This window comes from Dreissena polymorpha, chromosome 7 (assembly GCF_020536995.1).
Source record: "Dreissena polymorpha isolate Duluth1 chromosome 7, UMN_Dpol_1.0, whole genome shotgun sequence".
Taxonomy (NCBI): domain Eukaryota; kingdom Metazoa; phylum Mollusca; class Bivalvia; order Myida; family Dreissenidae; genus Dreissena; species Dreissena polymorpha.
In genome coordinates, this window is record NC_068361.1 from 60,832,057 (window position 1) to 60,856,715 (window position 24,659).

General features: G+C 34.4%; 2 protein-coding genes across 2 annotated transcripts in view; both read left to right on the forward strand.

Annotated features, from left to right (window-relative positions):
- Window positions 1–305: 305 nt before the first annotated feature.
- LOC127839755 (microfibril-associated glycoprotein 4-like) lies at window positions 306–18,804 on the forward strand. Its single transcript, XM_052368140.1, has 6 exons — window positions 306–368; window positions 2,992–3,133; window positions 3,529–3,662; window positions 5,449–5,545; window positions 10,900–11,061; window positions 18,551–18,804. The coding sequence occupies exons 1-6, from the start codon at window positions 306–308 to the stop codon at window positions 18,802–18,804; spliced, it is 852 nt and encodes a 283-aa protein (XP_052224100.1).
- A 2,882-nt stretch (window positions 18,805–21,686) lies between these two features.
- The window catches only part of LOC127839756 (beta-lactamase domain-containing protein 2-like), a 19,151-nt gene continuing 16,178 nt past the window's right edge, over window positions 21,687–24,659 (forward strand). The window contains 1 exon segment of the mRNA XM_052368142.1: window positions 21,687–21,730. Coding sequence (XP_052224102.1) covers window positions 21,687–21,730 — 44 coding nt within the window.

A 24,659-nucleotide genomic window follows, 5' to 3' on the forward strand; every position in this document is an offset into this window, starting at 1 on the left:
GTGGGCTGTATTAAGGTCATCCCGCTAAGACATTTCGCAGCAAAGTAAAGTCGAGATATAGAGCGAATATTAATAAGAATTAAACGCTTGTAATTTTCTTGCTGATATGGCCTGAAAGTGAGCGGCAGTAAAACATTAATACACGTAATAAATGTTATAAAACGGCGACAAATACTTAATTCGGCATAAACGATGACATTCTGAATATCACGTGATTACCAAATCTGATTTAGATACGAGCTTAAAGCACTACACGTGTTTTTTAATTGGTGTACTGTATATTTCATTGGCATATTTAGGTGTGCATGATTAGTGAGGAGCAAGAGTTTGGTGACGCGGTGTACACATCTCAATGTGCAGTGTCGACGGTAGGTTAAATTAACATACATATACTTACATATCGCAATGTGCAGTGTTGACGGTAGGTTAATTAACATAAATATACTTACACATAGCAATGTGCAGTGTTGACGGTAAGTTAAATTAACATAGATATACTTACACATCGCAATGTTCAGTGTTGACGGTAGGTTAAATTAACGTTCATATACGTACACATCGCAATGTGCAGTGTTGACGGTAGGTTAAATTAACATAAATATACTTACACATCGCAATGTTCAGTGTTGACGGTAGGTTAAATTAACGTTCATATACGTACACATCGCAATGTGCAGTGTTGACGGTAGGTATAATTAACATACATATACTTACACATCGCAATGTGCAGTGTTGACGGTAGGTTAAATTAACATACATATACTTACACATCGCACTGTACAGTGTTGACAGTAGGTTAAATTAACATACATATACTTACACATCGCAATGTGCAGTGTTGACGGTAGGTAAAATTAACATACATATACTTACACATCGCAATGTACAGTGTTGACGGTAGGTTAAATTAACATAGATACATGTATACTTACACATCGCAATGTGCAGTGTTGACGGTAGGTTAAATTAACATAAATATACTTACACATCGCAATGTGCAGTGTTGACGGTAGGTTAAATTAACACCCATATACTTACACATAGCAATGTGCAGTGTTAACGGCCTTTTCACAGATTTTGGCATTTATTGAAGTTTGTCATGAAATGTTTTATATTGATAAATGTAAACATTGGATATACAAAGCTCCAGTAAAAAAAACACAAGAATACAATTGAAGAAATAAAAAGTAACCCTCAACTGGGCTCGAACCACTGACCCCTGAAGTAAAAGTCAATCGCTTAGACCACTTGGCCATCCGTGCTGATACATATATGATCTGGCACGAGTTGTCATATCATACCATAATTTAATTAAACGAGTTCAGGAATTGTGTTAGTGAGCGAGCCTTTGGCGAGCTTACTAACGAATTTCCTTGACGAGTTTAATAAATATGGTATGATATGACAACGAGTGTCAAATCTTTTTTATCACATGCTTTTAAATGAGCAAATTAAATAAATATTTACGCAAACATTATGATAAATCCCGAATGTTGTTTACATTTCGTGACGTCATTTGACGTTGCAACGTCATTTCAGCAAAATAACAAAATGCGATCGGTCAATAAACGAAAACTAAGCCCATAGAAACGCTTAAAAATGTTGTATAACACATGTGTAATATAAAAAAAAATATGTAATGGTTGTATTACATTGGAAACAGGGTATAGCATGTGATAAAATGAATTATGTATTTCTATACTTAATATAAGCAATCCTCATAGTATCACAAAATATAACGACAACAACAGAACTCTCCAAATTATTCAATCGTTCCGCGTTGCAACGCTTTAGAATTTTCGGGTTTTTTAATCGTCAAAAGATGCATAAAATGGATATTTAAGAGCATGGTTAATGTTCAGTATTACCGTTTCCTCACAAATATCATAACTACAACGAACATGTGCGAATTTAAAACTTTTTTTTATAATTTTGTCAATTTAACGAAACGTGAAATGGCCCCTTTAAATTAACATACATATACTTTTTGAATTGCCTAAATTTGTTGTAACGTTTATTGTATTTGATTTCAATTGATATTTAATTTAAGTTAGGAAAGGTTGGCAAGATATGCATGTAATTGGATTGCTTCCTCATCCAGAAAATTAATAATTATTTATAAGTTCTTCAAAAACATTAATGTAGACTTCTAAAATTCAATAGATAAAGATTTGGGGAAATTTTAATTTTGCTTAATATAACAAAAGAATTGCATAAATGAATTAAATAACCATTGTATAAGAAACAGTCGGTTATTACAATTGTAATTATTTAAGCGTTATGTTGGGGTGTGGGCATATTCAGGGTGCAGAATCAACAGTGTTAACAGGGGGGGGGGGGTACACATGGACTGGACAGAATGTAAACACACCGTTAAGAACTTTATTTTTTTAAATATCTCAAGTTATTAAAATACATTTGCAAAAATCGTTAGTGCATTCAAGAGTTTTCCTTGCAGTTTGTGTTTATATTTTTAGGTATAAAAATAAATCCTTAAAAAAGTCTAAAATTGGTGACAAAATTTCACGTTTCGCGAAGCATAACCTTGCAGTACACATGGAATTTGTGAACAAGTACACAGGCTTATTAAATAAAGTAATTCTGCTGTATTTCACATTGCCAAAAGCAGCATAAAAATCTATCTTTTATGCACAAGTTGAAGTTCGTATGAAAATTTGTTTTAAAAAGTTATTTGAAATAAAGCACCACTTACCTGTGTACTTACATCCATTACAGATAAAAGGGGGAACCCCACAAAGTCAGGTGATCCTGCACCCTGTATTTGGTTACTTGTATAACTGCACCGTATAGCTGTATTTTCACCGAAGATGAAGGGGGCAATTACTAAATACTAATATTGACGCTGCATCTGAAACGTATAGTTTATTTTAATACAGCATTATTGCATAGTTGCATAATTTTTTAAACAGTAATGTTTAATATTCGTCGATGAATTTATGCGATGTGTACCGGTATATCTTCATATTTCAGCATTGCGAAAACCTCAAGTTAGATGTTGCACCAATAATAGGCAGGTCAATATTGGATGATACCAGATCTCTTACGGAAACTACGTGTCACACATGTTGCCATGGAGATCTGTGCAACGCAAATTGCAGTGCAAGTACACAGTGTATGTAGCGATATTCATGTCATTGATTTTGATAACTCGCATATATGCAACAATACTTTCTACATTGTGGTCTTCAGCTTATCGATTTTTAAGGTGCGAATATGAAACAATCAATGCCTGTTATGTCCAATTCATACATTTAAGAAGTACAGAATGTAAACCCTTAATATTTGAATATAAAACATATATTCACACTTAACTTATTATACTAATTACTAATATTAGAATAACATCAGTCAGTCAACATTCTGGTTGTGTGCTGTTCATTCCCAAAATATGAGGCATTAATTACATGACTTTTTATAGCATAAAGGATACATATAATGTTTTGCATTCGACAATATATTTCATGAAACTATGTATTTGCCATTATTCATAAACTGTATTGTTCTTAGATCGTTTGAAAAAAGATTGCAAGGATCTACGCAACACCAACCAGGCCAGTGGGGTGTACGCAATACAGTTAGAAGGAAGCCAGGAGATAATAGACGTTTACTGCGATATGACAACGGATGGCGGGGGATGGACGGTAAACTTATACTTAAACATGTATGCAAATGTATCGTATATATAATGGTTTTTAATTTAGCATTAAAGTGATTTCTATTTCTACTCAGAACAATAAAAAGGACTTAATATTTTACCTCAACATGTGTGACCTTGGTGTAACGAATTAGGATATTGCACGAAATACATCTAATGATTACTTTCCATGAAGATTGATAGAGATAAGAACTAAACGTGAGGGACGATAGAACACGTGAAAGAGTATGTTCCCCCCTGCTGATGAACCGGTGTGTGTGGGGGGGGGGGAGGGGGGGAGAGTAATAATGATTATAATGAAACTATTCTAAAACTTAAACGCTTGTACTATCGAAGTAATACTGAATCATCGGACATAATAATCATAAAACATAACACCATAATTAGTGCTAAACAAAAGTGTCGAATTACACACACTAAATTTAATAAGTGTGACTATCAGTATCAAAGTCGCCGGAATTAACGATTGTAAAGTGATTTCATACCAACATTAACGTCAGAGCCTGCAGAAGGATGTGCTTCTTCTGACCGTCAAGTGCAACATGACAACAATGGCCGCCATCATTTATCACACATGGCCAAATGTTCAGTTTGGTTGTACCTGGCAAAATATTTTGCAAACTAAGAAAAAAGAGGACTTTGTCAAAGAAGAAAATGACATTTTAATTTTACTTTTTTTTAAACATGCACAAGGGTAGTCTTAAAGTTAAAAAACAAACTGAAATGGTTTTGGTTCATTTACTTTCTTTTGTGTTTTTTTTATTACGGATGAATAATGATTTCATAAACACGTCAAATGAAAGCAAAATACGTCTATCAAATTGAGTCATTGATGTTTCGAACAAATACAAAGTGGTTGGGCTACAATAAAGTGATCAGATGTTCGTCGGATTTCCCGTTCCCTAAAATTGTGCAATGGATTTTGGAAATTTAATGGGCCCGCATTGTCCGCCTTATTCGCACCCGATGTTATTCTATCCCACGGGTATTTATTCGAGTCATTTTTATTTAGCTTCCTTATGTTAAATGCACGTACTTTTTATGTTTCAAATGATGGTTAATTAAAAAATGGTAGCATTAAGCTCTTTGTCCGTGTTTAAAACGAAAATGTGATTTTCCAGTTGTTTCACTGAAACAGCCTGTTACGCATTTTAACATATAGGCCGTGCTTTGTGGAAAGGGGTTTAATGCTTGTGCGTAGTGTGTCGTCCCAGATTAGCCTGTAATGTCCGCATAGGCTAATCAGGGACAACATTTTCGGCTTTTATGATATTTTCTGTTTAACGTAAGTCTATTCTTAGCAAAAGTCCAGTTGAGACGGAAAGTGTCGTCCCTAATTAGCCGGTGCGGACTGCACAGGCAAATCTGGGACGACACTTAACGCATATGCATTAAACCCCCTTTTCACAGAGCACGACCCATATTTATTTGAATCAGCACCCAAGTGTCTGACGATGTTGCACGAACAGTTTAAATGCCTAAAATGTATAACAATAATAAATTTAATTGGTGGTCTGTAACCAAAACAAAAACGACGTGTGTTCAAGATTGAAACAGAGAAAATATCATGGATCTTTAAAATACACTGTGATTTAATTAATGGGATGAAGATACAACCTTGATAAGTAAGCTTACATTGTTGAAGATAGTTCTTCAGTTATTAAATATTATTTCTTTTGCCACTGCTGTTGCTGCTGATGATGATAATGATGGTGATGATAATCTTATATGCAATGTAAACCGTTTACTCCATGTTCACGTTTCTGTTTCAGGTTTTTCAGAGGCGTGTCAACGGATCAGTGGATTTCTTCCAAAACTTTTCTTCCTATGAAAATGGCTTCGGAAACGTCCACGGAGAATTCTGGATGGGTAATTGTATTATGGGGCAGTTATTTCCGCTATGAACTTATTTATCCCTCAAAATGGCGTCTACTATTTATAGCTAAGTCGGCTTGCCAAATTTGCAGAGCGCTAGACGACCCATCCAGGCCCTTAGCCAGGGTTTTGAAAAGAGGGGTGCGAAGTTCATCAACGATTGTTATTGAGCAACGAAGTGGCAAAGGGGGTAGGTGCGGGAGGGGGGGGGGGGGTTCCCTACCTGCCATCGGGGGGTTCGGAGATCCTCCCCCTAGAAAATGTTGAAAATGAAACGTACAATCCTGCATTCTGGTGACTTTTTATCTGTATCTAGAGACTGAAGTTATAGGGCATTTTTTATATGAAATTTTACTTTTTTTGACTGTACTCAATGACTGATCGACATGAATATGATATAACATTCATGTTTTCCCCACTACCGTTTTTAATAACCACCCTGTTTGATCAGTCACGGAAATACATAATTGTATACGGTGTTTAATCCGCCACTAGTATGCGGGCACACACTTTGTTAACTTTACATATGCAACAACAAATGTATAGAATGTTAAATCAACAATAAGAACAGTATAAAATATCATTATTTATTGGAATCTTGGAATCTTGATAAACATTGGTGTATTTTACCTTTCAAAATTCTACTATTCATAAATCAAGCAAATTAGAAGGACATATTTTACTTTGTTTGCCCCCGGATCGAATGATCGGGGGTATATTGTTTTTGGCCTGTCTGTCTGTCTGTCATTCTGTCCCACAACTTTAACCTTAGTTAAAGTCAAGGTTAAAGTTTGCAATAACTTTTGCAACATTGAAGATAGCAACTTGATATTTGGCATGCATGTGTATCTCATGGAGCTGCACATTTTGAGTGGTGAAAGGTCAAGGTCATCCTTAAAGGTCAAATGTCAAATATATGGCTTCAAAGCGGCGCAATAGGGGGCATTGTGTTTCTGACAAACACATCTATTGTTTTCAAAACAAGTGTTTGTCTGCTACTATGGATAGTACCGGACGCCTAGCATTGCTCTAAACCTGCTTATATTGTATTGTACAACAAATACTGATTAGCAATACTGGGTCAATCTGCATCAATACTAAACAAAATGGTATAACTGGTTACATAATTACTCTTTAAAGAATAATAAATCTTACTATGCAATCATAGTTAATGCACTTTTTCAGGTGTAGATCTCATGTTTCCAATACTGTGTGCCATTCACCATACTGTACTGATGTAGTTCTGTATTTTTACAATATCTATAAAAATGTACCAAACACAGCGTTTAGAATAAGCATAAACTATGATCTTTAAGACAGACAAAGCAATTCACCATCAGAAAACAATATTAATTTGTTTTAAAATTGTTTGAAACTAGTTAATTCAAAAGAGAATTAAATGAAAGACAAATGCCCGCTAACTAGTACCCTTCCGAGTACTACTTAAGTCTTGAAAAAAAAATTAGCACTCCTTTCTTTGAATTTTAAATTCCATGAATGTTTCAGATAAGGGTTTCAAATTATCACAAACAATATTTTTGAATTATTTGAACTGCCTTTTGGGTAATTTATGTGATGAATAAGGTCTTTACTTTATGACTTTGCAGATTATTTTTTCTTGTAATGATTTTGAGAAAATATCTTATTATTTCAAACATAAAATGTAACATTTAAACATACAATAAATAAGCATGTTAAATACTTACCAAACTTAGATGTATATGGTGGTAAAGTTATCTATGAAAAAAAAAGATTGACATTGGTATCTTCATACTTTGTGTACATGGCAAACTGTTTTCAAGGGAGAGTAACTAACCAAATTTATAGCACCCACAATCAGGTAATTTTTATTTATAATTATAGTTGTCATAGCTTTCAGACAGTTTAAAGTTGACCTAGTTGATAAACAGTATATTGTGTTCTAATTTAATGAAAAAAACACTATTGAAAATGGTACATTTTTTTTATTAAACTAGAAAACACTGAAATGAAAGTCATCATTTATCTTTTAATCTATGAATTAATACAACACTATTTTTTAGTTAACTATTTAAGCTAACCGTCTGTCCATCTTCGTCAGGGCCGGCTTCTTAGATCTTCTCGCATTTTTCTGTCAAAACTTCTGTTGGTTTCAACAATTCTATTGTTAAAAATTGTAAATAAAAATCACGCAATATCTCGGAAATGACTTCATCAATAAATTAATTATATGGTAACCAGTCGGTGGCCTATTAATACGAAGACTCGCTGGATTCTGGGAAAAGATAAATAACCGTTTTTGCGTCGAATAAGTTTGGTGCAACATATAGTACAAAATATTGTTTACTCCTCAAAAAAGTTGGGTGCGCACGCACCCAACGCACCCCCCCCCCCCCTGGCTACGGGTATGCCATCCTAGGAGTTGCTTTGAAACTTGTGTTTCAGTGTTGTTGTTTTCAACATTTTGGGAATGGGACCGGGTGGATTGGGAAAAATCGCGTCTTTTTGACTAAAATTGGGAAATTAATTTTTGTTGATTTTATGCTAACGTAAACTTTATAATTGATCATTAAGGTGATTTCAGTGTCATATTTTCTAAAATTCAACTTGAAAAACTGATTTGGAAATAATATCTATTTTTGAAACCTTCAATTGGGAATTTTTAGGTGCCTTTTGGAAAAAATATATATACTTTTTTCATTGGGAATGGGTCCCCCATACCGGACCCAAATTTGAACGAAATAACACAAACTTGTGTTGATATATGTAATGACATAATTTCACCTTACCTCTTATTTAAATAGAACAGTTGTAGGCTCTTGACAAATATTTATATAAAGTACTGGTATACCTTGTTTGTAGCAGAGTTTTCTATTGTTTCCCTTATATCCATCACATTGAGGACTTTATTTTAAATTCATGGAAACAAACAGTTTCAACTTTTTTTAAATTTATTTTTGTTCTTAATGTTATCATCACACTTGCAGTATAACAATATTAATATTTGTTCTAATTAACCTATAACACATATGAAATCAAAGTACTGACAGTACTGGTGTGACGATGCTTTTGAAGAGAATGGATATAAAAGCATAAAATTTAGTTTATTTACATCACCACAATTGTGTATGTGGGTAAGAAAAAAAATTTGGGTACGAAAATTTTGGGTACGAAAAAACTATGCCCCAAAAAAATTTGGGTACGACAAAAAATTATGTACGTAAAAAATTGGGTACGAAAAAAACTTGGGTACGAAAAAAATTTGGGTACGCAAAAAATAATGGGTAGGATTTTTTTGGGGGTACGAACAAATTTTAGTACGAAAAAAACGGGGAGTACGGGGAAGTAGTACCCGTGGGGAACTTGACCCATTCAGCGAAACTTGGAGGCGGGCTACATTCTCGATCAAATCTGAAAAAACTACATTTGGGGTTTTCCCAGCGTCACAGCGTTTGAAGTGCCACCTGACAGTTTCGTGTCTGGTTTCTGTCCCGAACCTCTCGATTGATTTGAAAGAGGACGGGAACCAAGCTGCCTTTACCTTTATGAATGATAATCAGCGAGGTATGCCGATTGAGAAAATTAAGCTAAGTCAATCGGACTGACTCGGTCTTTTACATAGGTCGCCATTGTGTAGATTTTGTTCATGTTATGATAACTTAGACGAGCTGCTTCGCTGAAGCAGCATCGTCAAAAATCCCAACATCTAAACAAATGATCGCAGTTTATAATGACGTTGACTAACAAAGAACGGTTCGTGAATTCATACAATTCTCGAAATACACTAAATACACATGCTTTTCGTATTAGTCACCGTTATTGTTAAACAGTCTTATCACTGTTTATATTGTTTAATAAATGACAATATGTTTAATAACAGAGACGATCGTGATTCGCGACAATGTTAGCCGGGAAAAGTATATTGCCTTTTTGCGACTTAAAAATGCGCAAGATGCAAACTAATTAGAAAGAATTATTATGTTCGGATACGAATGCATTTTTTTCACAGAGTAAAACGAAATATCGCTTACCACGTGATCTTTATTGTATGTTAACCAAACGGCAACATCGAATAAACATCGCAACGCAGACATATAAAGCATAAGTATATAAACACACTTATCATTCTTACTGTTATTATTGTTTATTATGTTTATGTTTATATCAGTCTTCGGCAGTGCTTATACACTTGATATATGTGTGTGTGTGTTTATATGGTTCGTTTTTAGGTTTTTTATTATGTCAAGCATTGGAACCGTTTAAAGCCCCCTAAACACTCTAAATCAACGAATATGCCTTACACTAGTTTTAATTATATAGTTAACAAGTAACCAACAGTGTTCATGAAGAACGATGTAGTTTTCACCATGCTTCCGACGCTGCCCGAAGCCAATCTCGCGTTCGCTCGTAGATGTTCGGATATCGTCGTGGGCAAATCACATGGAATATATTGTCACAAACACACGCACACGCACACACACGCAAAACAAGCATTTTGTATCTCGTTAAATCTATGTTACCAGACCACATCAAGCGTGAAATTGTGGTTATTGCTTTAAGGAAACTTGATTTTTTATGTGTTAACTTTTCTTTTAAAAATACAATCTCTTGCACGACGGTTACATTACATTCACCTCTGTGTTGGGCTCAGAACGGACTATTGTTATGAGAGCGTCTCATTTATGTCATGATCATTCCAAGCGTTCATCATTGAGGTTACAGAATACTAAACAATGTCTTGCACGACGGTTACATTGCATTCACTGCATTAAAGAAAACCATCTTATACCATGATTTCTTATATCAGTCTTAATTAATTATTACAAAATTGATATGTTTTTTTTATGTTAAGAAACCAACATACATACACACGTCGAAGCAATTCCTAACGTCACTCAAAAAAATATGTTCAATTGTTTACATTTGTGAAGTGCATGGAATGATTCAATCTGCGTAAATTGGCAATAAATTAGTTCAAGAGTTGCATTAAAACTCGCAAGTTTTTGCACGATTTATCGTACATTTAAAAGTCATATTTCTTAACTTAATGCATGCGATCTTAAATATCCAATCAAATATACGTTGAAAGCGTTTGTTCGGTTTTATCTATTTTATAGACAAAATGGAGGTCTGAGCCTTTCGCAGAGTTGTATGTGAGAGCAAGGAACGACAACTCTGCGTGGAGATTGTTAAAAATATTGGACGAAAAATTAGTTGATTTTGAAAGATTATGGGGCTTTAACAAACTATTGATACACGCTATTTAAAAACACAGACGACAGAAACAAAAAATCAATACTTTAGGCACAGACTTGCAACATGCAGAGTAAATACATTAAAGTCAATCTAAGAATATGAGTTTTATTCAGGTTTAAAGTACATACATTGGTTGACCTCAACTGCACAATCTGAACTGCGTATCGACTTGATGGCGGCTGACAGATCTACGGCGTATGAGGTGTTTCCTAACTTCCGGTTGTCAGCATCACCCAACTACACGCTGCATGTCGACAAAGGGCATGGGACAGCGGGTAATTTAAAATTTGTTTTTAGTAAATGTTAAATATCCCTGACGAAGATACAAGTGAAGATATATGTATTCAGTCCAAGACGCAAACTATGTCATATGAGGAAAACATGGGAACACAAAAACACAAAGCGTACACGCATATATTAACGCAGAATTCATAAGTTTAACGACTTAATTTAATTTCAATTGCGTTCATGCAATTAGGAACGCGATCGTAGACGTATTTACTTGCAACGTGGTGGTTAGCGCCACAGGCACTCGGCATTAGTTGCTACCCCATCTCACCCAGCTTCTACCCACTCCAAAACATCTCGAAATTGTCAATTTGTTATACAAAACAGCACAAATGTTAGTCGAAATTATATTTTTTAACTTATATATATCACCTATATAAGTAAAAAAACATTTTCGACTAACTTTTTTGTCTTGTTTCATTTCATCGTTCCTCAAAAAGTTGTTACTCTGTTGCTCTGGTATCTTTCCTACCATTGAGTAATTAAATGGAAATTACAGTGAATGCGTTTTAATTCCATTTAATTATTGTTTAATTGAGTTACAATGTAATGTAAATTTTATTTACACTTAAATGTATCATGAATATTGCTGGGCCAAGTGTGAGGTTGAGCGCTCTAAAACCGGTTTAAACCCCCAATGATTTGCATTGACCGGTCCAAGGCGGTGACCCCAGCTTTATTCTTATATGTGTTTATGTTGTTTTGTATTGTGCTGCTTTGTGCTGTTTTGTACTGTTTGGGCAATCGGTCACTTGCCTTAAATAAAGGACCAACTAATTGTTTATAATAAGAATTCAATACTGCTCCAGCAGCTAGAGTTTCACTTCTTTATAGTGTTATTTTGTATAACAAGTGGAGAATTTTGGGAGGGGGGTAGAAGCTGAGGGGGGGGGGGGGGAGAGGTGGAAGAAGGTGGGGAGAGAGGGTAGAAGCTGGGGAGAGGGGGGGTAGAAGCTGGGGGGGGTAGTAACTAACGCCAAATGCCTGTGATTAGCGCCAGCTACTTCTATCCAGTCTTATAACTCGACGATAATATGAAACACCGTAATTAAATGATATCGTTACAATAAACAAGTGATACACTATACACTAATACTGACACTCCAAACACATTATCAGAGAGTTATTCTTGTCACCGTATGCTTATATACGATACAGTGAATGATTTTTTTTTAATCAGTCACCGCGTTAGAACAGTAAATGTCAACCGTCACGCAGAGAATTGACTGGAACCAGCATAGCTGGATCAAATCCCTGCCTTCATAGCAAATCACGTGATGATAGCCGAGCCACCTGGTTAAAAAATTTAACCGTTGTAATGTTTCCCCTTTTTTGTTAAAGTATTTTTTTATTATGAACCTTAATTTTACAATATTTTCAAAATATAAAGGAAAATGATACTACTTTTCATAATATAATACTTAAATATAAAAATAATACCCTACTTAATTTGGTAAGATTTTCTTATCATTGCAGAGATTGTATGTGAGAGCATGGAACGACAACTCTGCGTAGCAGTTAAATTATATTTTTAAACAATCTCAGTGACATTCGTTTGGTGACAGAAATCGAAAGTGTCGTATATACATATTGTTAAAAGTGACGTCAAAGATGACGTTCAAGTACGTCAGTAATAAAAATAATGTACCGTACTTCCATGCAATCCGCACAGGCTACTCAGGGACGACACTTTCAGCTTGTATGATATTTTTCGTTTACAGAGAGTCTCTTCTTAGCAAAAATTCAGTTAAGGCGGAAAATGTCGTCCCTGATGAGCCTGTACAGACTGCACAGGCTAATCTGGGACGACACTTTACGCACATTCATTAAACTCCATTGTCACAGAGTACGGCTCAAGTCTTTACTTTGAAAAATACGTCGTGAAGTCATACAATTGATTATCTTATGAAATTCCTCATAGATAATGAAAATCCATATCGAAATTCCGTTCATATCAATGATCAGTATATTTTCTTCTAGCAATACTGGTTATCGGCCGATATAAACCATATAATATATTTTTAACATCTTTTTGTCAAAATATGATTTGTTAAAATGTGATCTTTTAAAGAGCAATTCACCCCCCCCCCCTTGGGGTTACTTGTTTCCGATGTTTGTATATACATGTAGTTAAAACTTGAACAATCTTCTCCCCTGAAACCACAAGGCCCAAATGTTTAGTCGGTGGTTTTTCACATCGTGGTCCTCTACCAAGTTTGTTCAAAGCATGTCCATGGTGTTACATTTGTCCTACTCGTTAAGTTTACTTTCTTAATTCAAGGGATATTTTTGAAAGCGTGTAATATATAGAGGATATTTGTTGAAGTCAGTGTAAGATCGTTTGTTATTTTGTGAATGATCATAGAAAATATATTTTCGCCACGAGTGAAAATATTATTTTTCTATGATCACGAGTGAAATAACAAACGATCTTACACGGACATGATCAAATTTGCTGTTTTTTCTATGCCCCTTTGTCAAGAAAATTATTAACAGCTGTTTCCCTGTCGCTTAAAAGTTACCCTTTCTCCCGTGGTGTGCCTCAATGGATTTTAATACACAAAATGACGCCACTAGTGTTTGCATCATCCTCCGCCGAAAGAAAAAGTCCAATATTTGATGGTTTACGAGTAAACAAAGCTGAACTGTTTTAACATTTTATTGCTCTTGCTAAAATAAGCAAACAAAGTTAAGCATAACATACTGCTAGTGTAACAAGTACGTGTTAAGTGGGTCAAACAAGGGAAGTAGATCTTGATATGATATTCTAAAAATAGAAAAAGTTGTTCAGAAAATTTGTTATTTTCACCGTTGGAAATAACAATTTGTTTATTTACACTGCTGTTATTTCACTGCAGAAGTGTCATATTTTATCATTAGGTATAAAAGAAACTCTACGCTTAAAATCAAGGCCCATAGGTTGGGAATTTGGCACGCCACAGTGCATGGTAATCATCTTCCAAGTGTTAGTTCCAATCTTGTACCATGGACATTGAATTTTAATTTATCCCGGATTGTTTTCTTTTTGTATTACACAAAATAACTGAAACATGACCACAAAGAGGCAATGCAGTCATCTGTATATGGCTACAGTGAAATATTGTAAACACTCAAGAAACCATATGTTTTGCCCTCATTAAACTTGCTCAGAAGATTTGTTCTTATGACATTAAGGCAGATTTCTTACATGTTTTTCGGAATTATCACATAAGTTGTTCAGAACAGTTCAGTTCATCCAGGTCTTAGGTGAGCGACCTAATTCCTTTAACGCGCGTGGTTCTATTACCGCTTTTGACACTTAGTTCGATCATTTACAGCAGGCAACAGTGTTGATATGGCCTATCTTATTTCCCAATATCTTTCATATCGTCTTGCCTCATTTTCGTGTATAAAGTAGCTTACCATATTTTAATTTGTGTTACGCATTTAGAGGAAAAATACTCTTTTACAAAGCTTAAACAAGATAAGTATTGATGCAAAGCATCAAAGGGCGTCGGGAATTTCAGTGTAAAAGGAACTCAATGAAGTTACATGGAACGATTTTTTTTCTACTGTAAATATTAATATATTGGCCGATTATTTTAATCAAAATAGAACAAGATACTGGTATAACCATTATTTATGATTTTGTGTTATAACCCCCAAATAACCATTATCTATGATGTTGTGTTATAACCCCCAAATAACCATTATCTATGATTTTGTGTTGTAACCCCCAAATATTCTATAGTCCATTTTATTAACATTTCCTTTTTTACTGGCATCCGTGTGCAATTTTTATTAATGGAACAGAACTGTGTAGGTTTTAAAAAATCTGCTTCATCTCACAAAATGCGCATTGATAGTGTCACCAAAAAAAGTCCATACCAAAGGGTCCATACCACCTGGATAATACGTGTCGCGCTTCGCGCTCTATATGTGGTTCTTAAAAAAAACTCCGAGGAGTGCTTGACTCTAGGGAAACGGGTTGCTGGGACACAGCTCCTCCTTGATAAGCGGCTGCTTCCTCTATCACAACTCATTGTTACAATCAATAATACGTGTCGCGCTTCGCGCTCTATATGTGGTAGGGATAGTACTTAGGGCCTATTATAGACAACCATAAACAACAACAAAAATACATGCAAAATAGATGTGTTGTTTGCATTTATTTGTTAATATAAAAACACGTGTATTTTTTATAAGATATTTAAGAGATGTAAGAAATTTTAATTAACGTTGTCACCACGCGGCATCCATTAATTTTAATAAAAATGTGCAACGTTGTATTTAGGTCGCATTAAGGTAGCGCACCCCGAATGGGCACATATCCAAATATATTCTAACTGATTATTTTCTTAATTAGCATCATTTCACTGAACTACATGCAAATTTGTAGGTAGGCTTTCCATGCTTTTTAAAAAAAAATATACCAATTTTTTCAAAACCACCCCCACGCTCGGCTTTTGTCCAGTTTATTTTCACCCCTGGGGTATATTAAAGTTCCATAATTTATTCAAATTTCCAAATATGGGCAAGCAGTTGGTGTGTACAGATGCAGTAAAGGTGTTAAAAGTTTAAACAAGATGAAATAAGTATTCTTTTACAGACATTTATTTTATTTTTTTTATCTATGGAAGAGCGCCATGAAATGTAAGTGATTTCAGCCAAGTAAAAATTGGGTCGTTTAAAAACAAAGTGTCATAAAATTCAAAATAGCATCATTTAAGTTATATTTTAAACTTAGTTTTTATAGAAACACTATATACAGCAAAAATACCAAGAAATAGACAGATTTACCGTTTACTTTTTGAAATAAAAATAAAAATGCAACATGCATCATTCGTATTTTCAGCAGTAAATCACCCAATTTAGCCATAACGTTGTTTAAATTTAAAAAATTGAAGGATGTGCATACAAATCTCAACATATTTAACAATAAACATAGCGTATATATGCTATATTAAATCAAGTTACGTTAGAAAAGAAATAAAACGCGTCGCAAAAAGTATGCGATGTCGGCAGGATTCGAACCTGCGCGGGAAGATCCTAAAAGATTTCTAGTCCATCGCCTTAACCACTCGGCCACGACGTTACAGCCAGCTTGAATTAGATATCCATAAGTAAACAGGTAAAAAGGTTCGTCGATCTTTGAAGAAATCACGAAATCGTATTTTTCAGATGATATTTGGATCAAAGTCAATATTTATTGTGAAAATAATGTATTCAAAAGGAATTACGTAAACATATATCAAAATCGAAGCTTGAAAAAAATAAAATGCATCACTCGGAAATAACCGATCATTGAAAATCGGCAATGATCGTAAAATAAATCGCGGGAAATTATTAGGGGTGCGCTACCTTAAAACGCAGTATTTTTTTAATCTATTTAAAATAATATATATATATATATATTTAAATATATAAATAAAATAAAAAATAAATAAAAAAAGCTCCCCGCCTGGGAATCGAACTCCCGATCGCTATGCGGACACATCATCCGCTACACCACGGCGACTGTTGAAAGTTTCAGACAAAAATGTTGACTATTTATTTAAAGTTTCACAGGTTCGCGTATTTGTCCAGTCCCTGTGATCTTCAATTAGTGCCCAGTCCCTGTGTTTGGCTATTAATTAAAAGACTTAACTTTGCATTTTTGGCAATAAATGTTGTAATAAATATAATAGGCACAAATGCAGTACTTATTTACACTAATTCACACAAAATATCACCACTATGCAAGATATTCTTCAAACAAAAGTATATACATTGATCCGTACAATAACTGCTCCCATAAGCGAAAAAAAATGCATTACATATTAGTCGCCGCTCTCCAGAGCGACGCCAATTATTTATTTTAATGCACTATATTTAAATGTGTACATCAGAAATCAATAATTCTATGGATAATAAAATTCCTTTTGACGGTCAGATAATTAAGTCCGAGTGAGTAGCATGATACTTTTGTTTTCTAAATCTTCTAAACTCTGTGAATGCATCTGCGTAAAGTGTCGTACCAGATTAGCCTGTGAAGTCCGCACAGGCTACTCAGGGACGAAACTTTCCGTCAAACCTGGATTTTTGCTGAGAAAAGACTTTCTTTAAACAGAAAATGTCATAAAAACGGAAAGTGTCGTCCCTGATTAGCCTGTGCGGACTGCACAGGCTAATCTCAGACGACACTTTACGCACATGCAACTCTCTGAATATAACCCGGGTTTGAGCATATATTGCAAAAGTATTTTGTTATTGTGGAAAAATATAATATAATATTTTTTAAGTTTTTTTTTTTTATGAAAGCAGGAACGTAAACAAATGTATACATATAATATTTTCTACAAAGTTACTCTGGTATTTATCATTTTGAAGGTACTTTCGTTGAATACGTGTAAGTATCGACAAATGAAGAAAATTTAAACAAAGTATATTTATAAATATTTAATGGGTCGATTCATTTTATAACTAGATATATTATACCTTCTTTGTTCATATTCTTATTTAAATGACATGACAATTACATATGATTTTATTTGTATGATCATGTGTAGTTAATATTTGCTCTTATAGCTGGCTTAAGTTATCCTCTTTTATCCCTATTGTTATTTTTGCATTTAACGAATATGGGCTCACGCATTGGTAAAGGCATAATGCAAAGATGTTTTACTCCTATTTAATACAATATTTGTGAATGTACATATTAATAAATATGTAACTAAAGCATTAAGAACATAAATGCGTTAAAATATATAATAAGTATGTGTCGGATAATTCATTGTATTGTATACACATGTAAAACAAATATAAATTGCTGATATGATGCTTTGAAAAATAGCACAATTCTAACTACAAAGTGGTCTACATTAGGGAAGTATATTTGTTAGAAAGGGACATTTCGTATTTGATATGACTTGTAATAATACTATGGATAACGTAGAACAGTGATGATTACTATTGATCAATCTGTAATTACAGCTCGATTGGTCACTGTTTGCTCAGGTACTACTTAAATGTACCCCGTGTAATCATGAGTGTAATAGAATGTACCCCGGGTACGGAAACTATACTTAAACGTACCTTGGAGTACTAACGCTAAATTGGTCGTTGTCGGCTCATTGTTTTCAAATTAATAATGTTCATATTTATGTCAATATTCTGTAAATATTCTCGAAACTCATACTTAAAAAAGCATGTTGAGACAGGTTGTGTTCAAAGAGATTATTGTTTCCTAATTTTTACGTCATCGGATTTTGGGCTGAAAGAAAACTCGGGTACAGTCTTATATTGACCGGATGCCTTAAAGCGTATTTTCCGTTCACGGGGCACATTGTAGTATACTTAAGAGTACCCTGGGTACTTTTATGTAGTACCCGAGCAAACAATGACCAAGCGAGCGTAATTAAAGTATCAAGCGTATGTCAAAACTTATATTTAGCCAATTGATTTAACTAAATTGTCAAGTGTTTCTGTTGTTCGATAAAGTTATATTATTTGTTTAAGGGGACAGTAGAGGATTCTCGTTTAGCAATGGCCGTGTGTTCTCCACCTTGGACCATGAGAAAAGTGTAGACTGCAGTAGGTACCTATATGAAGCAGGATGGTGGTATAGTACCTGTGCCTGGGCTTATCTGAATGGCAAATATTTCTTACCTGGAACCATTTTCCAAGGAGGAGAAATCAAAGGCGTTTTCTATCACGAATTTAAAGAATATGAAATGCTCAAAGAGACAAAAATGATGTTTAGAAGGATTTGATTTTAGCACACCAGGGTACCGTTTTACTAAGCAACTTACACAAGTCTTAGACTTACGCACATATTTTAAAATAATTGAATTTTATTTATTTCAGATTGATGCAAATTAATTTTTACGTGCAATGTAACATTATATGATGAATTTCATGAAAACATACAATATGTCAACGTAGCAAGAATTTGAAGGAACTATACTAAATTTTAAATATGTGCGTAAGTCTACGAATTGCGTAAGTAGCTTAGTAAAACGGTACCTTGAGACCGCAGCCACCGAGAAAAGTTTATGTTTTTTTTATTATTATTTTAGAGGATTTGAAATGCTTAAAGAGACAACAATAATGTTTATAAGGATATGATTTGTCACACATTGAACCGCAGCAACCGAGAAAAGTTTTAGGTCTTTTTAATATGATTGTAAAAGATTTGAAATCCTTAATGAGACAACAACGATGTTTAGAAGAATTTGATTTTTAACACCTGGATCCATTGCCACCAAAAAAGTGCAGGGGTTTCTATTATGATTTTAAAGGATTTGATATGCTCAAAGAGACAAAAATGGTGTTTAGAAGAATTTGAATATTCAACTTGAAGAATAAAGGTACATAAACAAACCAACTTGTCATTGTCGTATGTTAATAAATATCAGTCTATTTACATGTCGATGAGATTAACACTTTGTGTACACAATATGATACACGACTGCGTTCCGTTCTCATTCAGTCAGAGATAGAAAAATAACTCAACTAACAGGTTTTTCCTAATAATAGGAATAGTTTTTTTTTCAAACAAGACATTTTCCGGCATAAAGTAAGTAAGCAATTGACAAATTATAAAAATTCATGCCATTAGGTAAATCTCTCTGGAAAATTAAATTTCAGATGATTTTATTTACGACGCTTGTCTGTTTTAAGTCCATAATATGTTGGTATTTTAACTTAACAAGAATGTTATTATACGCTTTAAAATATATGTGTAGCATACCTTAATATAAATAGAAACACAGTTACGTTGATATGTTTATTACGGATTAAAGCCTTTCCCACTTAAAAGCAAAGTGAAAATGGCTATGTTGAAACAGCATAAATCCAGAACAGACTGCGAGTAACTCGCAGTCTTTTCAGGTTTAATGCTGTGTGCTGCTCATCAGTATCTAGGGTTGGGAATGAAGCTTTTAAAACTTGAATCTAGTAACTTTATATGGTACTCCAAATGCGTCAAAATACGTTTCTAAGTGGTAAAGGGTTCAGCTAGATATTTTACAAACATTGATTCTCGCACGACACTGGTGGAAACAGCGAAGTCCTATAGTAAAGTAGACAAGTTACACATGAAGACTTTTTAGCAGAAATTGTTTAAGAACAGAACAAGAAAACAAATTATTTCGGCTTGGACATAATATATCGTCAGTCTTGTAATGATAAACATATCGAAAGTTCATGTGAAAAAAGTGATTATAAAGTAATTATAAGTGTACATCCTATCTAATATAATACAAAGCATTTTTACAAGTATTTATGTGACAGAGTGGCGGTTAGCTACAAAGCTGTTAACATTAATGGAAAATAAACGAACATCAATAATAATTATCTTACGTATGACATGTGTATAATATTGCGTATATTTAGAAATAGGTCACGAACTTAGTATGTCTTGATCGACTGGTATTATTGCAGTGAGGAGTAAACATATGGCCTGCATGGATGGATAACAAGCAATTTCGACAACCAGTCAATGACGTTCCGAACGGGCGCACACCTTTCGTTTACGAAAATTCTCAAACAAGAAAAAAAAAACGATTGACGACAGAATTCCTTCGTTAGCTCATTGAGGCACGTTTCTGATGCACGCGGTTTCAAAGTTCGTGTCCATTACAATAGTATTAGGCCTCCTCAACATTAGAGCACGTCCGGTTGGCTCCCGACCTTTCTTACATCGTTAAGCCCATCGACAATAAGAACCAAAATGAAAAGCATCGTTTTGTGTACTCTTTTATTTTGGCAAGCGGAGAGAAATAGCATGAACGGTAATCGAGTTTTGCTCAAATCTGGTAATCTGCAGATGAACACCGATGTTCCCGACATCGTTAAATCAAATTAATCGCTATAAAAAACGTTTTTCTCCGGTCCCTACATATAATTTCTTACTTTATTTCTGACTAAAATACATCGAATATAAGAAAATCCCTAAATGTAACAAAACCCTACAAAAACCCGCGTTGACAAAAAATATCCACTTTTCAAGTCGTTGTTTCATTAAAATATGCAATAAATCCCTGGTTTAAAACACATGCGACAAAAGTTTGCACAAGAAAAACGTATTCTCTTTGAAAGCTCAGTGTTAATTTGAGAAGGATCGATAGTTCTATATTGCATTAAACGTGTGTATATCGACGCAGATGTTTACTGTTAATGTATATTTGCCCGTCCGTTCGACCGTCGGGCATGGTAAAACGAATACTTTTACGAACAATTAAGTTAAAATTTGTACTAAGCGTACAGTAAAACGTATGCGTACCCAGGCGCTTTCAAACAGTCATAATTTAATGAAAGAACTGGATTTCCTTTTATAAATTGATGTCAGTTAAAAAGAATGCACTTATTACATGAGCCTCGCTCTAGCAAAACGCAGCATAATGCATATGCGAAAAGTGTCGTTCCAGATTAGCCTCTGCGGACTCACAGACTTATCTGGGACGACCCTTGCCGCTTTTATGATTTTTAAAGAAAGTCTCTTCCTAGCAAAAATCCAGTTTATGCGAAAAGTGTCTTTCCTTATTAGTCTGTGCGGACTGCACATTCATTAAACCAGGTTTTCCCAGAGCGAGCCGCATATCATGTTCGGTAGGACATTTAGTCTTAGCTGTAGACGTAGGTGGGGCCCAGTATGCAGCAGCAGAATAACTACTTCCACGAGCAAGAAGAAACAAAGTAAGTACGGTCGTGTCTATTTTGGATACAAAATAAATTGTGACAACTAATCCAATCGGATCCAACCTAACCCTAACCCTAACCCTTTACGGCAAACCTTAGTTGTATCCAATATTACAAAAACTGGATCCATTCTAGACTCTACGAGTAAGTACATATATCAACTTAATTTATTCAAATTAACAAGATTTTAAACAAAAGCATAATTAAGTTCAAACTCAGATCACCGTTAACGCGACCCAGGAAGGAACCGTAATGCAGGGTGTGTCTTAATATACAGCATAATATTTTTTAACAAAATATCCATGTCTACAGTTATAAAATTAGAGACAAATACTCGTACATGGTGTTTTTACCAAATGTTTTGTTTTCGTTTTGAACTATGCTCAAGATTTTTGCATTAAGAATGTATTGCTTTCCCATGAAACCAGTCAAGGTTACATATTATGGCATCATCAAACCCAACAAAAACGAACCATAGTTGTATTATAATTAAGGTGTAAATCTTTACTTTGAATTGTACGACGGGAATTCATACGAGTGATTATCTTATGAAATTCCTGATCGATTATAATAATCCTTATTGAAATTCCGTTCATATCTATGATCAGTACATTTTATTGTGGCAATACTGGTTATTGGCCTATATAAACCATATTCTATATTTTTCACGTCTGTTTGTCAAAATATTATGTATGAAAATGTGATCTTTTAATAACTGAAATTGACGTGGATCAAATAACGGACGTGCAAATGTTTGTATAATCTCTGACCGTGCACCATTTAGCTTCATAACAGAACAAACTAGGCATGTCAAACATGGCTGTTTAATTCATTGTTGCTGTAACAGTGAATAAGCTATGTTGATTTACAACTGTCCTTGCTACACTTATAAGTTTTCCATTATTTGGACGTTAATTTCGCCATTGGTAAGTAAATATTTATGTATATTTAAATAAAATCTTGGTAAGGAAACGCGCTAATGTCAATATTTTAATGAAACGATTGATTTGAACAGGATTTTACTTTTAGCGGAACATGTGTGGTAAAATCGACTGTATTTTAAACATTACAATGTTGGGATGGATTACAGCTTCTGGTTTTAAAGGCACACAGTGTGACGATAGAAAACGGGTGGTTTTGGTTTAACGAAATCATAGTTAAACGGCAATTATATAAATGTAAAACTGATTGTGTAAACGTTTATATATCTGTGATATATAATAAAATAGGAACAGGTAAGTAACAAAATAAATTTACATATAAGTTTAGAAATAATGATGGAATAATTGGGTAATTCACTCTAACACCATATAAACTACGAAACTTTATGCACATTACATAAGATGCAAAATTATTGTTTGTCAAATAATTAAAATATAATGCATACACTTATCTATATAACACTGTTCTATTGAAAACAGTTGCATGCATTTCATAACAAAGTGTTTTTCATAACACTATACTTTTATCTAGTATTGTAAATAATGAACAACCGCTTGTTATTATCTAGTACAACATCGGCAGAAAATCGATGGGAAAATCATAAATATACAATTGCAAGCGCATGCGTATACATATACATAAACGTATAAACAAATGCCGGTCGATGGTTAGAAATTTTAACATTACGTTTAATCAGTTTTTTCTAAAGTTATTTTGTAATAACATTTTTTTTTCTGAAAAACGTTTTGCCGACAAAAAACTTGAAGTAGCTGCAAATTACCGTCATTAAATATATTGATGTCGTTTAAACCATATGTATATGCAACTATAACAAACGTGTTTCTTTAGAAAATCATGAATCCTCAATAGCGTATGGAAAATAAATCATACAACGAGTGTATTTAGTTATTAAATGATTGCCATTTCTTTATTTATACGCATATTTATATATGAGCCCGGTCTGGGAAACCGAGGCTTAATTCTTATGCATGAAGTGTCGTCCCAGATGAGCCTGTGTGGATTGCACAGGCAAATCGGGGACGTCAATTTCAATCTAAAAGCGATTTTCGCTTAGAAGAGTTTTCCTTTTAACGAAAAAATACAATTGAAGCGTAAAATGTCATCTCTGAGTGCGGGCAGCACAGGCTAATATGGGACGTAACTTAACGCACAAGGATTGCGCCCTGTTTTTCCAGAGCGAGACTCCATGGACTCATAAATACCCGTTTCTCCTAGAGTCGTATTTAAGAACAATTGCTCATGAATATTTATGGTCACATCAACATCATCATCATCATTATCATCATCATCATTTTTTTAAATTTAATTATGTTCATATTTAAGTAAATTTTCTGTTAAATGGCCTCTAAATTATCGAAACTGATACTCCAAAAGCATGTTTATGCAGTTTTTTTTTAAATAGAAGTTTGTTTCGTAATTACGGTAATCGGTAGCGCGTTTTACGACATCGGATTTTGGGCGGGAATAAAACTTGGGTACAGTCTAATATTCGCCGGGTACGTTTTAGTATATTTACCCTACCCGGGGTACATGTTAGTATACCTACTGTACCCGGGGCACATGTAAGTAGTACCCGAGCCGACAATGACCAATCGAGCCTGACTTACAGACAGAGCGCAAACCATAAGTCCCCTCCGGTTTTACCGATAGGGGACAAAAAAGCATGAAGAGGCAGGTTTTGTTCAAAGAGAAATGTGTTTCGTATTCCGCAGCGCGTTTTACGACATCGGATTTTGGGTGGGAATAAAATTCGGGTACAGTCTAAATTGGCCGGGTACGTGTTAGTACATTTTCCGTACCCGGGATACATTTAAGTATACTCAAGAGTACCCTGGATAAATTTAAGTAGTACCCGAGCCGACAATGAACAATCGAGCCATACTTATGCGGGTGAATGGCAACTGCCCTACTTGTATCAGTGGAAGAGATGGAATGGCCGTAGAAATTATGTAATGACAAACCA

Bases quoted from the DNA above. Each gene is read 5' to 3' on its own strand.
- LOC127839755 (XM_052368140.1), top strand. From the start codon at position 306: ATGATTAGTGAGGAGCAAGAGTTTGGTGACGCGGTGTACACATCTCAA. The intron at 369-2,991 runs GTAGGTTAAATT...TTCATATTTCAG, and splicing joins CTCAATGTGCAGTGTCGACG to CATTGCGAAAACCTCAAGTT. The intron at 3,134-3,528 runs GTATGTAGCGAT...TATTGTTCTTAG, and splicing joins TTGCAGTGCAAGTACACAGT to ATCGTTTGAAAAAAGATTGC.